This window comes from Vanellus vanellus (assembly GCF_965231255.1).
Source record: "Vanellus vanellus genome assembly, chromosome: 7".
Classification (NCBI taxonomy): Eukaryota; Metazoa; Chordata; class Aves; order Charadriiformes; family Charadriidae; genus Vanellus; species Vanellus vanellus.
In genome coordinates this window covers 40,380,027-40,394,151 of record NC_138912.1, presented here as the reverse complement: position 1 = coordinate 40,394,151, position 14,125 = coordinate 40,380,027, and the positions used below count along the sequence as shown (strand labels likewise).

Genomic DNA, 14,125 nt, shown 5'->3' with positions numbered 1-14,125 from the left:
TGCAAAATATCATAGAATGGTTTAGGTTGGAAGGGACCTTGAAGGTGGATGATCTTCAAGGTCCCTTCTAACTCTAAGCATCCTGTGATTCTATGATTCTGTGAATTTTGGAGACTATTGAGCTGGTGAAAGGGCAATGACTGGGTAAGGTCAATGCGAGGAGAGGAGGGAAGGGACCAGAAATTCTTTTAACTTGCAAAAAAAAGCCAATAGAGAGATCAAGATTGGTGGTTACCTTTTGTCCACTCTCTTATGCAGTTTGGCTGCTCTCAGAGAAGAGCAATTGAAACTCAAGGCTCCAGTAGGTCTCCACCAAATCAATAGTCCCGGAGCCTTTGAAATATCAGATGTTGCTTCCAAGTGAGTGAAAGCCGATCTCGTGAGCTGTGTAGCTCCTTTGCAAACCGCCTTCTGTGGAAAACTGCACACTTTTCCCTCTCTGAAGCATTTAGGAGATTTTTGTGGTGGATTTCTTTGGGAGGCTGAGCTTCCTGCCCAACGTACCCCCCTCCTTCTGAGCTGAGAGTAGAAATCCTTGCAGTTTCTGTGGCGCCGGGGACTATTTTTCTCATTATAATTGAAGGACAGGCTGTTCTCAGTAGCCCAGTCTCATCTTCTCAACGTTAATCCTTTTTTTTTTTTTTTTTTAAATGAAAAGTCCTGGATGGACTGAAAAAACCTGGATGGGTTTTTTCCTACTTTTGAAATGAGATTGAGATTAGACATGTTTTGTTTTTTTTTTTTCTCTGTTAACTACTGTGAGCTTAATATTAAAAATGACTGTTTGTAAGAATACTAGAAATGACCTGGAGCTCCCCAGCTTTACATCACAAAAATAGTTCTCACAGTTACCCCATTTGGCAGAAACACCGAAGCAAGGGCAGGACTCAGGCAGGTTGAAGAAGGAGGACAAGTTTGCAGGATTCATTTTCCACGTGGACAATCGGGTGACCCAAAATGCAAGCCTTAGAATTTGTACCTCGGTGGCTCGTTTCGGTGCATCGGCACATTTAACGCAAGTTAATCCTCCCCCCCCAGCCCCAGCGCTCTCAAACTCTCCCAAATCCTCTGCCTTATGAAGCACGACAGGGGTGGGAGTGGAAAATGGATCGAAATTCTCCTGTGGCATTAGGTCAAAGTCTTGCATTAGCTAATTGTAGCCGCCTGATTGTTCTATATTTAAACATCTGTGGCAGTGATAACATCATCCAACACCAAATAAAACCACTGCCGCCTTCTTCCTTATAGCAATTTCCTTTCCTGTACTTTGGGGCTGTGCAGGTGCATGTAGGGAAGCAGGTTACTTCCCCAGGTTCTCCATCAGGCATCCTTGAAAAAACAGTAATTGATGAAAGAAGTAGCTTTTTTAACAAAAGACACAAAAATTGGGTAGTCAGAATCCATGGTATTAAAATGATAATACCATAAGGGGACACACTGGGATTTATTCATGCTACCCTTTATTATAAGATATTGGAATTTATTGATCTGAGCCTCCACCAGGTGGTTGTGTTTATCACTGTACAGGTTAACATTAGGAAAATAGGAATTTATGTTTCAAGTAATTTTAGAGTGCTAGATAACCTTTTTTTTCCTTTTTTTTTTTAATGTCTTACATCCCAGTTGACCAAGTAACGATCAAATTTTGCTACTGGAGCTACATTGTTGGTTCCGCTGTTCATTATTATTTGTCTGCGGACAACCTGAAGGTACAGGCTGAAAGAAAACAAGTCTGATCTGTAATACCTAACAGGGATTTGCACGGACTTTTGCTTGAAATAATTTGTGTGGCAGCTGATTGCGCTTCTCCATCACCAGATGGACAGGTCTGATGGGAAACCGCACAATCTGGATTACCATCAAAAGCAAGGGCGAGAAGTTCTCTAGAAGTATATGCTTAGTCATATTAAACCTTAATATTTTTTTTTTTGGCAAGTTTTGGTAAATTCTGCTCAGCCCAGGTTTTACCCTAACTTTCATGTCACCTCACTCCTCTCCCTGCTCCCCTGAAACAGCCTGGTTTGATTTAGGTGGGATAATATCAAATAACTCGGTTCAAACAGTTGAGCGAAAGCCCATATGCCGCTTATTCAAAATGAAACAAACAAAAAGAACCCCAAATCCTAACCCCAAACCAAAAAATGTTTTTATCGCTTTCGTTTCATAAACGCAGAATTTCTTTCTGCTTTGAGCTCTGCTCAAACCACATAGGGAAGGCAGCGCCCTGTAGCACCAGTTCAAAAAATAACTGGGCAGCTCTACTGCGTAGGTGAGGAAAAATGTTTTTATTTTAATGTGGATTGTTTAGGTCTTTGTACCCTGAACGTTAAACGGCAAACACAGGCATCGCGCAAAGTTAATAATTGCGAGTCTCAGTGTGAAATGCAGAATAGTGCCTTTGGAAAAGGAAAAGTTTCATGTGGGCTTCGAGATTCTTGCGGCTACAGGGAAAATAAGAAGCCGCAAATCTGCAGACCGAACCCCCAAGTGGTTTTAAAGCAGACAGAGAACTACATGCATACATATATACGTATTGTGGCCAGCAGGTCAAAGGAGGGGATTCTGCCCCTCTACTCCACTCTCGTGAGACCCCACCTGGAGTACTGCATCCAGCTCTGGAGTCCCCAGCAGAAGGAGGACATGGACCTGCTGGAGCGTGTCCAGAGGAGAGCCACAAGGATGATCCGAGGGCTGGAGCACCTCTCCTATGAGGAGAGGCTGAGAGAGTTGGGGCTGTTCAGCCTGGAGAAGAGAAGGCTCCGGGGAGATCTTATTGTGGCCTTCCAGTCCCTAAAGGGGGCCTACAGGAGAGCTGGGGAGGGACTTTTTACTCGGGCATGTAGCGATAGGACGAGGGGGAATGGCTTTAAACTGGAAGAGGACAGGTTCAGAGTGAACTTTAGGAAGAAGTTTTTCCCTATGAGGGTGGTGAGGTACTGGAAGAGGTTGCCCAGAGAGGTTGTTGAGGCCCCATCCCTGGAGGTGTTCAAGGCCAGGCTGGAGGTGGCCTTGGGGAACCTGGTCTGGTGGGAGGTGTCCTTGCCTATGGCAGGGGGGTTGGAACTGGATGATCTTCAAGGTCCTTTCCAACCTAAACCATTCTATGATTCTATGTCCATATATACATATGCATTTATATGTATATACACACACACTTGAGCACACCAACATTCCACCAAAAGCAGTGAATACAAACCTGCTAATGGGACCCTGGAGCAAGAAGGTGCTTCTCTGAAAGCAGTAGCAAAACAGTGGTAAAATTGAGAAATTTTTCTCCGCTGGTATTTGGAGAAAGCTGAGAGGAATCTGTGTTAGTACAACCCGTCTTCGGGTTTTTCCAAACTTTAGTAAAACCTTAAACCGTATCAACACAAACAATGCGCCGTGAGGTTCTGCAGCTTCTTTTCTGTCAGGCGGCGAGCAGGCATGGTTTATGGTGGTGACGTGGGTGACAATGTCTGTGTTTTGGGCTGTTGTAGATAAAACCGCTGAAACAGCATGAATAAATCAAAGAACTTACAATGAAGACTTTGGCCGTAGATGAGTAGATTCTGATTTATTAGGGTTTATTTCTGAAGCACTTGTAGTGGTGTTGGGAATGTCTTTGCCAGCTGAGAATCGGCCTTTGGGGTTTGATTTCCCTAAGCTATGTGTCTTTGTCGACATTTGAGTACCGGTTTGATTTCTGGCAAAGATGGCATGCTGAGGGTACCATCCCCCCTTGCGTTTTCTCCGTGACCTGAACCATTACATGAACAAAGCAAACGCGGAGGAAACGGTTCAAGGTTATGGTATGCAGCCTGGGAAAAGTGTGGAAGGTGCCGTGTCTCGTATCACCCCACATTTCCGTTGCCAAGAAAATCTAAAAATAGATACTACATTAAATAAATCGCGATGGCATGAACATTGGCCCCTAACCTAAAAGGCAAGCTGGATTTCTGATGGGGCTTGACGACAGACAAGCCGCTTGTCTGCTGGCTGAAGCCAAATTCCTGCAAGAAAAGCGAAATAGAAGTCGCCAAATGGCACCTCTTGCTATAAAGGGGGAAAAGCATTTAACTGGCAATATTCTTGTGAGCAGCTGCTGGGGGAATTAAGCGAAGTAAGAGGCCTGGTAGGTCAACGACGAGGTTCCTTTCTCATTTGGTGGTGACTAAGAGGGGATGACCAAGACGGAATGGCTGGCTGCGTTCCAGCTGCCTTTGGGATGGGTACCAGTCCCCCGGGGCGGGCTGGGGATGGCTCAGGGTTCAGAAGTTACCAGGGGAACGCCAGCGAGCAAGCAAAACAACTGCCTCCAACCCCAGCTGGGGAAAATCAGGCTAAAAATAGGTTGCTGAGGCTTAAGGTTAAAAGTAAAGACGTGACCGAGCAGCGCCGTTGAAAAGGCAGCTCCGCTCATCCTCTACAAACATCCAAGGACTGCATTTCCCTGCCAGAGCCGGTGCGTTTCGTACTAGCTATAGAAAAAGGCTTTGCGAAAGTTGTACGTTAGCTTGGAATGTCTTCTGATGTGAGAGTAACGCTGACCAGTTGGGTTTTCCCTAAAACACAAGGAGGTTCAGGAATGGCTCTTCAACTTAGCCATAGGCCAAGCATTTAGAAATCTGGTTCAAGTGAATCTGATGACTGGAGAGGTGAGAGGGCTTGTTTGAAGGTAGGGTGGTGGGATTAGCTGGTCTCCACGCAGTTGGGCTGTCACGGCTTCCTGGGAGGACGCGCCCTGCTTCTAACCGTTGCGTTTGCCTGCTTTACTCCAGGTCCAGCTGAAAAGCGAAGAATCAAAAACGTTTGCCATGAAAATACTGAAGAAGCGTCACATCGTGGACACGAGGCAGCAGGAGCACATCCGCTCGGAGAAGCAGATCATGCAGAGCGCACACTCGGACTTCATCGTGAGGTACCGTCCCTCCGCCTTTACGCGCTGCCATGGGGGAGCGAAGCACAATCTCAGCATTTCATAACACCACACAGGGATCATCCATCATCCATCGCTAGAAAAACCCTTTAACCATACTCTCCCTGCAAGGGACTGCAGATACAGGGCAAGGAATAAGGTCTTCTCCAGGCCAACGTGAGATTACCCTGCCCAAGCCCAAACTGAACTCGTGTCTTTCACGTGTTTGCTTTGTCCCCGTGCTGTGCTCACGTGGCTGTGTGGCTCCAGGAGCGAGCACAACCCCAGCCTGCAGCGCGGGCAGAGCTTGCCGATGCCGGTGGGCATCGTGGATGCTCTGTGGAGACATACACAGCGTGATTCAGCCTCGCCCCCGCTCAAGGTCAATATTCCTCTTTTTTTTCCAAATTTCTCAATTTTCCTTCCAGCAAAGGGAAACTGGAAGGCAGGGTTTAATCTTTTGAGATCATGTGCTGCCATGTGAATAAATAGTTGTATCCAGCGCTTCTCTTTAGGGTGTATTCAATAAATCCAGCTCAGTGTCCCCTGACTCATCATGGGCAAATGCGTTAAAACCCCCAAACCTAAGCAGATGCAGTTCTTCAGTGAATAAAATCCAGCACCAGGCGGTTTTTTGTTTGTTTTAGCCCTAATAGCAGAGTTATCCGACCCTTCAAGGATCGTGAGTACCCGTCAGCAGGAAGCAGAGATGCTTCTTTATATAGTTTAGGTCAGGATAAGAGCGGTGGGTGGTGAGGACTTTCTGGTGGGGCGATGCATTTCACCCAGCAAGGAGGTACCAAAAAGGGCAGCCACCCTAAGCCAAGGGTGCTGCGTCCCACCCTGGATGAGATGCCTTTTGCCGGAGGAGATCAACCCCGCTCCCAAAAATTGCTGCAGGGAGACATAGTAACCCGGGGGTGAAACCAAATCCCCGTGATAAAAAAGCGAAGGCCCAAGCGCTTGGGCGGGGAGGGCCACCCATCAGTCGCTAAGGGGGTGTTTCCTTCCCGGGCTGATCCCTGGGATTCCCCCGGAGCCCACGGCTTCACCTCTGATTCATGGGTGACAACTGCAGCCCTGACGCCTTGCCCGGCTGCAGTTTCCTTCACGCTCTAATATTCGATTCACGACCGTGCCCCCGTTACCTAGGCTAGAGCCAAATATATCCCACGGGCTATTTCAGCCTATAGATTTATTTTCTGAAGCCTGTCCTGTCTCGGGATGGGGATGTAAAGGGAGGCGAAGCGCGGGGCCGGCCAAGCGGAGGGACGTTTTGACGCCCTTTCCAGAAATACCTCCTCCTAAATAAAAAGCTGCGAACGTTTCCCGATGGAGCCGCTGATAGTCATAGCTGATAAAATAAATAATTCTTCTTTCCCACTTTTTATTCTTCCAGTAGGCAGGTGAAAAAAAAAAAATAAAGGATGCGTTAGCCGGAGGTCTTTTCATTCCTATCATGCGGTATTTCCCATCCTTTACAGTAACAAGCCTCCCGTAACTATTTTTAATACCGCGTGGAAATCCTGCTCTGGGAAGGGACTTTCCAAGCCATAAAGTCCAACCTTTCGCTATTGCACGTGCCACAGCGAGAAAATCCTCTCCCCCTCTGATTTATCAAACTCTGCCGTCTGCATTTCCCCTTCGTTTCCCCTTTTGCACATCCATGGGGATTGGAAGCTGTTATAATTTCTATCCCAAAACTATCCGTAATCTGTTTATACCCTTTCTCGGGCCAGCTGGGATAATATTTTTCTGGGAATCTTATCGCTTCAGTAGATTAATTGTGTTTTGAGATGTCATGTGAAAGGTGGGTTTAAGATTATCTTGGAGCAAGGACGCGGCCCCTGGGATATCAGAATGGGAAAGACAAAATTCCCAAATTAGTTTCTTAATTCATCGTGAAACTGTTTGTTAAAAATCTTTGACGAAATAGTTCAGTTTGGGTATTAAAATGCATTAAAGCAGGTAAAAGAAGCAGAAGAGGTCAAGCACCACTGAATAAAATTTACTCGTAGATAAACTAAGAATCTCAGAAAGCAAAATGCTCTGGGTTTGGTAAAGGGCCAAGCAAGGGTTGAGCAGGATTTGCAAATATTTAGATGAATAAATAAATAAATAAATAAAGAAACCGAATACTGTGACATTTCAAACTTAAGACTGCTTGATCTACTAAAATAGTGTGGTTTCATCATGTATAAACTTTATGCTTCCATTATAGGTGATAAATAATATTTGATTTTTTTTTTTTTTCATATTTTAGGCCAGATTTGATGCCTGTAAAATGTTCTGAAAAGCAGTTTCTCAGCAGGGCTGCCTTAACTAGAGAAAGTAAAGCCTTATTTCAATAGCATTTAAATCACGGAGCAATTAAAAATATTTAGTTACTCATATTCTGGATTCTTGAATATGTAGATTTCTTAATATAGGTGAAATTATTGAGATAAATTATATCTTGTCAAACTGGCAAGAAAAAGGATTCTTTTGTTGTTAAACCATAAATTTTAACCGTGTGAAATGGTCAGTAGGTTTGTTCCAACTTTTTCCGAGTGGCACGTTATAAGTGAGGTTGTAAATGTCAATGTAGGTAATAGTAGAGCGAGGAAAGATCTGAAACACAGGTTCATTTTTTTCCCTTTCGATTTTGTTGTGGCTGCAAATAGTACCTTGTAGCTGCGGGAGATTTCCCAGGTAGATCAGCACCGAGCGTATTCAGTCCCTCAGACTCCTGCCTACATCGCAGCTGCGCCCGCTGGGACCTTTTGCTGTCAAACGTGCCAAAAATATAGCAGGTAACTGCTGCTAAGCTGGATGCTGGATGCTACGCAAACACAGACGGGTACAAACGTTGTCTAGCGTCGTGATGTGAAAGCGTATCGGAGGCAGGCCGGAGCTGGCGGGATGTTTTGCCACCTACCTTAAGTTAATATTTAACGGAATGCCTTCAAAAGGAACGGAATCCTGCTGTGGTTTTTCCCCCCTGGGTCCATCACACAGCTCTGTAAAAGGTATAAATAACTGGATTTATCACTAGCTGGGAAGAGCTAGAATCTGCAAAACCACCTGTTTTCATTTATATCGTGTCGCATCAGCCCTTTAATTTTAAACTCTTGGATATTCCCGCGAATGGAGCGATTACACCAAAACAGAATATCCCTCAGCATCCCCTTCTGCTGCGGAGCTCAGATTTTTAAAATTAAATTCTAAACACTGCAGCTGCAGAGAAACCTTTCCTGTATCCGCATACGGCAGGCTCGTTCCCGCAGGTAACCTGACCTGATAAACCCCCACACACAACGGGAAGTACAAAAGTAGTTCAACATTAAAATTAAATAAAGCGGTTAATACTGAAGTTTCTGTATTTAACTCCATCGTTCCATCGTTGCAGTCATTTAATGTATCATATTAAACAGAGCACAGATTTTACTGCACAGTGTAGATGGCACTTGAGAAGGAGGACAGGTTCATAAAGCCTTTAGTCAAACTGCCCTTTCAGTCCCTGGGAGGAAGAGGAAGAGTGCTTTTAGATGCCTGCATGTCAGCAGGTTGTCTTTAAACTCTCCAAATCGGTGGGTTTAAGTTCTGAGATGAAGCACAAATTGGGCGACGCTCCTTCAAGATGGTTAAATGGAAGGCAAACTGCAGGTCTGCAGCCGAACTTTGTAGTGTGAAGAATAAGAAGATGGTATGGATGTTATAAAAAATGGTAGGAGAACTTTTCTTTCAAGGACATCGGGAAAGCCAAGTGTCAGGTTGCACCATTAGGAATGGTAGATTTTATATGTAGCATAGAGTAGTGGTGACCTCTTCTTCTGAGGTCCACCATACACTTCACTGCTCAGGCGCCCATCCTTTTCTGCTCAAATATTTCCCACCTGAGAAGAGACATGGAAATGATATCCTTAAATGTAGCACTAGCTCTGAAGGATACCCCAGGATGAAGGATACTTCCTGGGATGAAGCGCACGGTCCCTGAGGAGCAAGAACACTTGGTGCCTTTGCTTGTATGGTGGATTTATTCCTGATTTTCTTGTTTGCCAACAACAGGCTCTACAGGACGTTCAAGGACAGCAAGTACCTGTACATGCTGATGGAAGCCTGCCTAGGTGGAGAGCTCTGGACAATTCTCAGGGACAGGTGAGTTTTGAGAAACTTGAAAAGCGGAATATTTTCTAATACACCTCCGGATAACCAAAGGTCTTTATCTTTCATGGGCAAAATCTGGATCTTACTGTGCTATGTTTAATTTAAGAGCCCAGAAAGGTGAGTTAACTAGGTCTCCTAGTTAACTGGAGACAAAGTGAATCCAGTCATATGTGAGCGTAAAGACTGATGTAGGTTGCATCCGACACGTACAAGACTTTATGGAAGTGGAGATGTACCCACAGCTACTTTCTCATGGCCTCTCTGAGAAAATATAAAGGTAGTGATGGTAGCGATGGTAGCCATGTGATAAATAGCATCGACGACAAGTCTTTGACTGCCCTTTCCCTGTATTTTGATCTCTAAAGGGTACCCCTAAATAACCGGCAGCATATTTTAATTTAATTCGATGTGTTTATTTATTTAATTTTTAATTACGTAGAACAATAGCTTTTGACAACCACAGAAATCACAGCTGTGTCCGCGGTGCCCATGCTACCGTTTTCTCATGTTTGAGAGCTTGGCTGGAGGCTCAGGCACCTTACAGAGAAATGTGGGACTGTCCTCAGGGTGACAGAGACTTTGGGCACCACGTCTGATGGCTGAGAATGACCCTGCAGGGTGCAACCGGGCGTTGCAGGAGGTGCGAAGTCAAGGCCAGTCTTGCTGCGTTCTTGCAAGACGTGATCTGGAGATGTGGTCCTTCCACTGCGGCACCTTTAGGCATTGTTGTCACAGTCGTTATAGACTCTGGACTTTGAAACCAAAGCCCTAAGGTGGCAATGGTGTTAGTGACATTCACAGTTGCGAATGAAATCCGTGGGAAAGCACGTTTTCAAGGTAAAAAATGCGGACTTCTTCAAAGACTTCTGAAAAATCACGGATTCCCATCCCAGAGAAAGACCTCTTGTGAAGAGCAACATCCACCTCTATCACGGAGGAAATGTGGTAAACAACGTCTATCAGTATTTCTTAATATTGATGGACGCGGTCAGGTATGATAGCGCTGAGCAGGAGGAAATCAATAGTTCTGTGTGGGCTTTTAGTCCAGATATCGCACGTTAAATGAGGGGCCTCTCATCAAAAAGTGGGAAACGGGATCGTGCGTCAAACCCACGTCCTGAAAGGAGCACTACGCGGTTGGGACAGAGAAATACCATGGAAAAAAAATAGTTAGGAAAGCATGTAATTACACACGGCATTGTATATAATGCCAGAGGTCCTGGTGATTTCTGCCTTGGGAGGGTTTCACCTGCGGCGTTGGGTTTTGGTTGTGTAGGGGGGAGGTGGCAGGTGGGTTGCGTGGATGGACGCGGGACGTGCACGCAATACGCCCGTGGGGCAGGAAAAGGTGCGGTGAATCACGTGTGACTATGTGATAGGCTCGTCATTGGAACGTAACTTAATTAAATTTGGAAAGCGAAAGAAATGCATCGGGAAGGTTGATCTGACAGCAAAAATTCATTTCTTTTTTGATTACCTAGAATGAATTTTTTGTAGTTCTTCCTTTTCCTAACAGCATGCCTTCTCCGGACCATTAAAACGAGAAGCGTAGCAAAGTTAGCAGGTGCCGGGTGGTATTTTTCCTCCTCTTTGTCAGAGGCTGATAATTTCGGCTTTAATTCTCCGGGCTTTAAATTGTGGTTCTGCTGCCACCTAGCTTAGACGCGCCTCTGAGCTCCGCCAGCTCCCGCTGCGCGCTCCCAGCAGGCAGGGGGTTATGGTTTGCTTCGGAAAACTGGTTGCAGACTGGTGCTGAAACAAGGATCCAAAAGTGTGGTTGATGCTGAATTTGCAATTAACACTTCAGGTCCCAGCAACTGTGATTTTTCTGCCTTTTGTCTCGGTTATGAACATTAATTAGTACGGGAGTTCTTGATGCCCACAGCTCAAAATAGCTTTATGACCCAAAAGTCAAGGATTAGAATAAAAAAATCACCTGTTATGTAGAAGGTATTTGTAACTTTTACTTCTATGAGATGTAATTATCAAATAAAACTAAATAATTTTATATTACATAAATAAAAATGTCTTAGATTTGCATGTTTGATACGAAGGTGGATTGAAGGCAAAGATGCTAACTTCAAAAATGGAAATGCAATTAAATTTATATATAAAGGTGAGTTCAGGAACAGGCACTTCCCAGGTATTAGAGTGATGTTGCTGAACTGTATATACATTTTAACAGCAGGGTGAGGTCCAGTAAGTGAAGATCTCCTAATCACTTCATCCCCTTTCCTTCTCTGGTTTTACACAGAGGTTCGTTTGAGGATTCGACGACCAGGTTTTACACGGCGTGCGTGGTCGAAGCTTTTGCCTATTTGCATTCCAAAGGGATCATTTATAGGGACCTCAAGCCAGAAAACCTCATTCTGGATCATCGAGGTTATGCCAAACTGGTGAGTACCTGCAACATCTGGTTTGGCCCAAAAAAGTCACAGCTGCTACCAGACAACTGGTGTTAGGGGTAGAGGAGAACATAAGATTAGCCACAGAGGGTCAGAAGGAAAGCCCACCCAGCCCAGGGTCCTGTCTCTAACGGTGGACATCAGTAGATGCTGAGATGACATCAGGGCAAGGATGTTGTCACCCACCACCAGGGTCTTTTCCCAACCTCCAGCAGACCGAGGAGGCTCAAGGTACAGCTCAGGTGGGAAACACTAATTCTGGCTTGAAATTGAGATCTGTGATCCTGAAGTGGAAACGTTTAGAGAAGAGCATCAAGAGAAATCCACCCAGCTGTTTTGGAGCTACCGAAAGACGTGAAAATAGGTGTCCTAAAATACTGGTGGGAGAGGGGGAGGACTTGCGTACGTGGGCTTTAGAGGCAACTGGTGAAACAGATTTTGCACACTGCTCTTTCTGTGTCAGGTCCTTTGTGTAAGCAAGAAAAAAAGGCATTCTTAATGGAAATATTAATCATGACCCTGTCATGGCAAGAAATTATTGTTATTAATTGCCCCGGACTGCGTTGCTGAACTGTGGCCAGTACAGCTTCTTGCTTTATAAGGGCCACTTGTGTTTTAGCACCAATAACACACTTGACTGATCTGTGCAAACTACTCTGGGACAACTGCGTAAGGTTCTGCCTGAAACTGCTCTTCCCAGAAGGTCACAGTCCTTCTCGGTGCTGTCTGCCTGTAAGATCCACCTCCTCAAACCAGGGCGGCGGCTCGTGCACGACCTCCGCCCCCAAAATTAAGGAGGTACTGATGGGTTTCACTGTGTTGGTTTGTTCACTCATATTACTTTTTTTGCCTCAAAAATCGCTGTAGAGGTGCCCTGCATGTAAGGTACACCCCAAATTCCTGGTGAAACCATGGAAGAAAAGGAAGACTTCCCTTGGTGGGAGGTGTTGGAGGATGGGGGCACTTGGGAAGCCACCAGTGAAGAACGGGGCAGTGCACTCCTAAAAAGATCTGCGTCAAAGAGGGGCTGATGCCCTCCCTGAGAGTCATGGAGGGACCGAGGTCTCTGCCTCTCGGCTTGGGGGCTCTTCCCTGCCTTTGGGAAGGGAAACTCGGGAGCGGTGTCCGCAGGTGGGAGCAGTAAAGTCAAACCATGGCCATCATGGACTTTTACAGCATGGTGGGCAGCCACCGTGTGTCACCATGACACCAAGCCTGATGAGTGACATCAGACTTTGTCCTCTACAGCATTTTGCTAAGGCTTGGGCGGGGGGTCCAGCGAGGTGTCGGATGGCTGAGGAGGATTGGGTGCAGGATTGTCCCTCTCCCCACCCCAGGAGGATCTGGACTGGGGTTAGTGCTGGTCCCAGCACCAACCCCCAGCTCCTTAGACATTTTTATCTTCGCGGACACAGCCGTGATAGCACGAGAAGTGTCCCAAATCCCATGTTGGGACTGTGACCACGTAGGACATTTTTCTCCGTACCTGTTCAAGGTGTTAGGAGCATCTCACAGCCATCGAGGGACAGCAGTGGGTGCTACAGACCACAGCTCTGGGCCAGCACAGCGCTGAGGCAGGAGAGGGCAGAGCGGGTAGAGCTAAAAACACAGTAAACCTATTAATCTGGGCTCTGCCTGGGGCGGCTTCCCATTATAATCTGGTTTTCCATGGTTGCTGATCCTATAGGGGCACTGCTGTAGAGGCACGCTGAGGTTTGTGAGCCTGACGTTGGAACAGCCCCAGGTAAATTGGGAGGACACTTATTATACTGCACCACACTCTATACTGGGAGAGAAATCTAAACTTTTCATTAGAAGCCGAAATGGTCAGCATTTAGCCTAAATAGTTCCTTGCTCAGGTAAAGGCTGGGAGTTAAAAAATTAAAAAAAAAAAAAAAAAAACCAAACCAAAAAACCGAAAGCAAAACAAATCAACCGGTGAAAGAAAGTCTCGGTGTTGGCATTTGTTCTTCTTCCCTCGTGAGAATCTTCCTTCTATATTCCGAAGGCTAAATCGGCAAAAAGGTCACTGCAGATGCCTGGTTCTTGAACGACCCCCGATGCTTTAGTTAGGAGAATGTTCCCACGAGGAAACCTCCTTTCTGCTTTGCTTCACTTCAAGAGGAGTGGAGCGCACGGCTGACATTCCCCCTCGCGCTCTGCCCTGATGGTACTCTGCTCCTTTCTGCAGGTCGATTTTGGCTTTGCAAAGAAAATAGGATTTGGAAAGAAAACATGGACTTTTTGTGGAACCCCGGAGTACGTAGCCCCCGAGATCATCCTGAACAAAGGTCACGACATTTCGGCAGACTACTGGTCACTGGGAATCTTAATGTATGAACTCCTGACTGGCAGGTATGGGCATCGGGGCCGGCACCGCTGGCTGCAAATATATCCAAATATTTCTGCCGTTGTCACCCTGATTAGGCAAGGGGAAGGTTCAGAGCTGGCGTGTGCTGTAGCGGCGCAGCGCTGCGCTGCTGAACCTAATAATTAGTTTTCCCACTTTAAATCACAGCTTCCATGCAGAGCTCTCAAAGGGCAAGGCACGAGCAGGCTTTTTAGGAAATGCTGTGAAATGACACCAAAAAAAATCATTTTTGGCCCTGAGGGAGCTGAACAGGGTGGGGAAAGGGAAAGGGTTTGAAATTCAACTGGGGAGGTGCAGTGGTGGGTT

The 14,125-nt window shown here is 45.9% G+C and overlaps 1 protein-coding gene across 2 annotated transcripts in view; it reads left to right on the top strand.

The window, feature by feature from the left end:
* Positions 1-14,125, top strand: part of LOC309674205 (cGMP-dependent protein kinase 1) — a 122,827-nt gene that overhangs the window by 101,974 nt on the left and 6,728 nt on the right. For both annotated transcript variants that reach the window (XM_082486188.1, XM_082486187.1), the window contains exons 5-8: positions 4,761-4,900; positions 8,945-9,034; positions 11,298-11,439; positions 13,640-13,803. In XM_082486188.1, coding sequence (XP_082342314.1) covers positions 4,797-4,900; positions 8,945-9,034; positions 11,298-11,439; positions 13,640-13,803 — 500 coding nt within the window. In that variant the 5' untranslated portion in view covers positions 4,761-4,796. The remainder of the gene's footprint in view (positions 1-4,760; positions 4,901-8,944; positions 9,035-11,297; positions 11,440-13,639; positions 13,804-14,125) is intronic.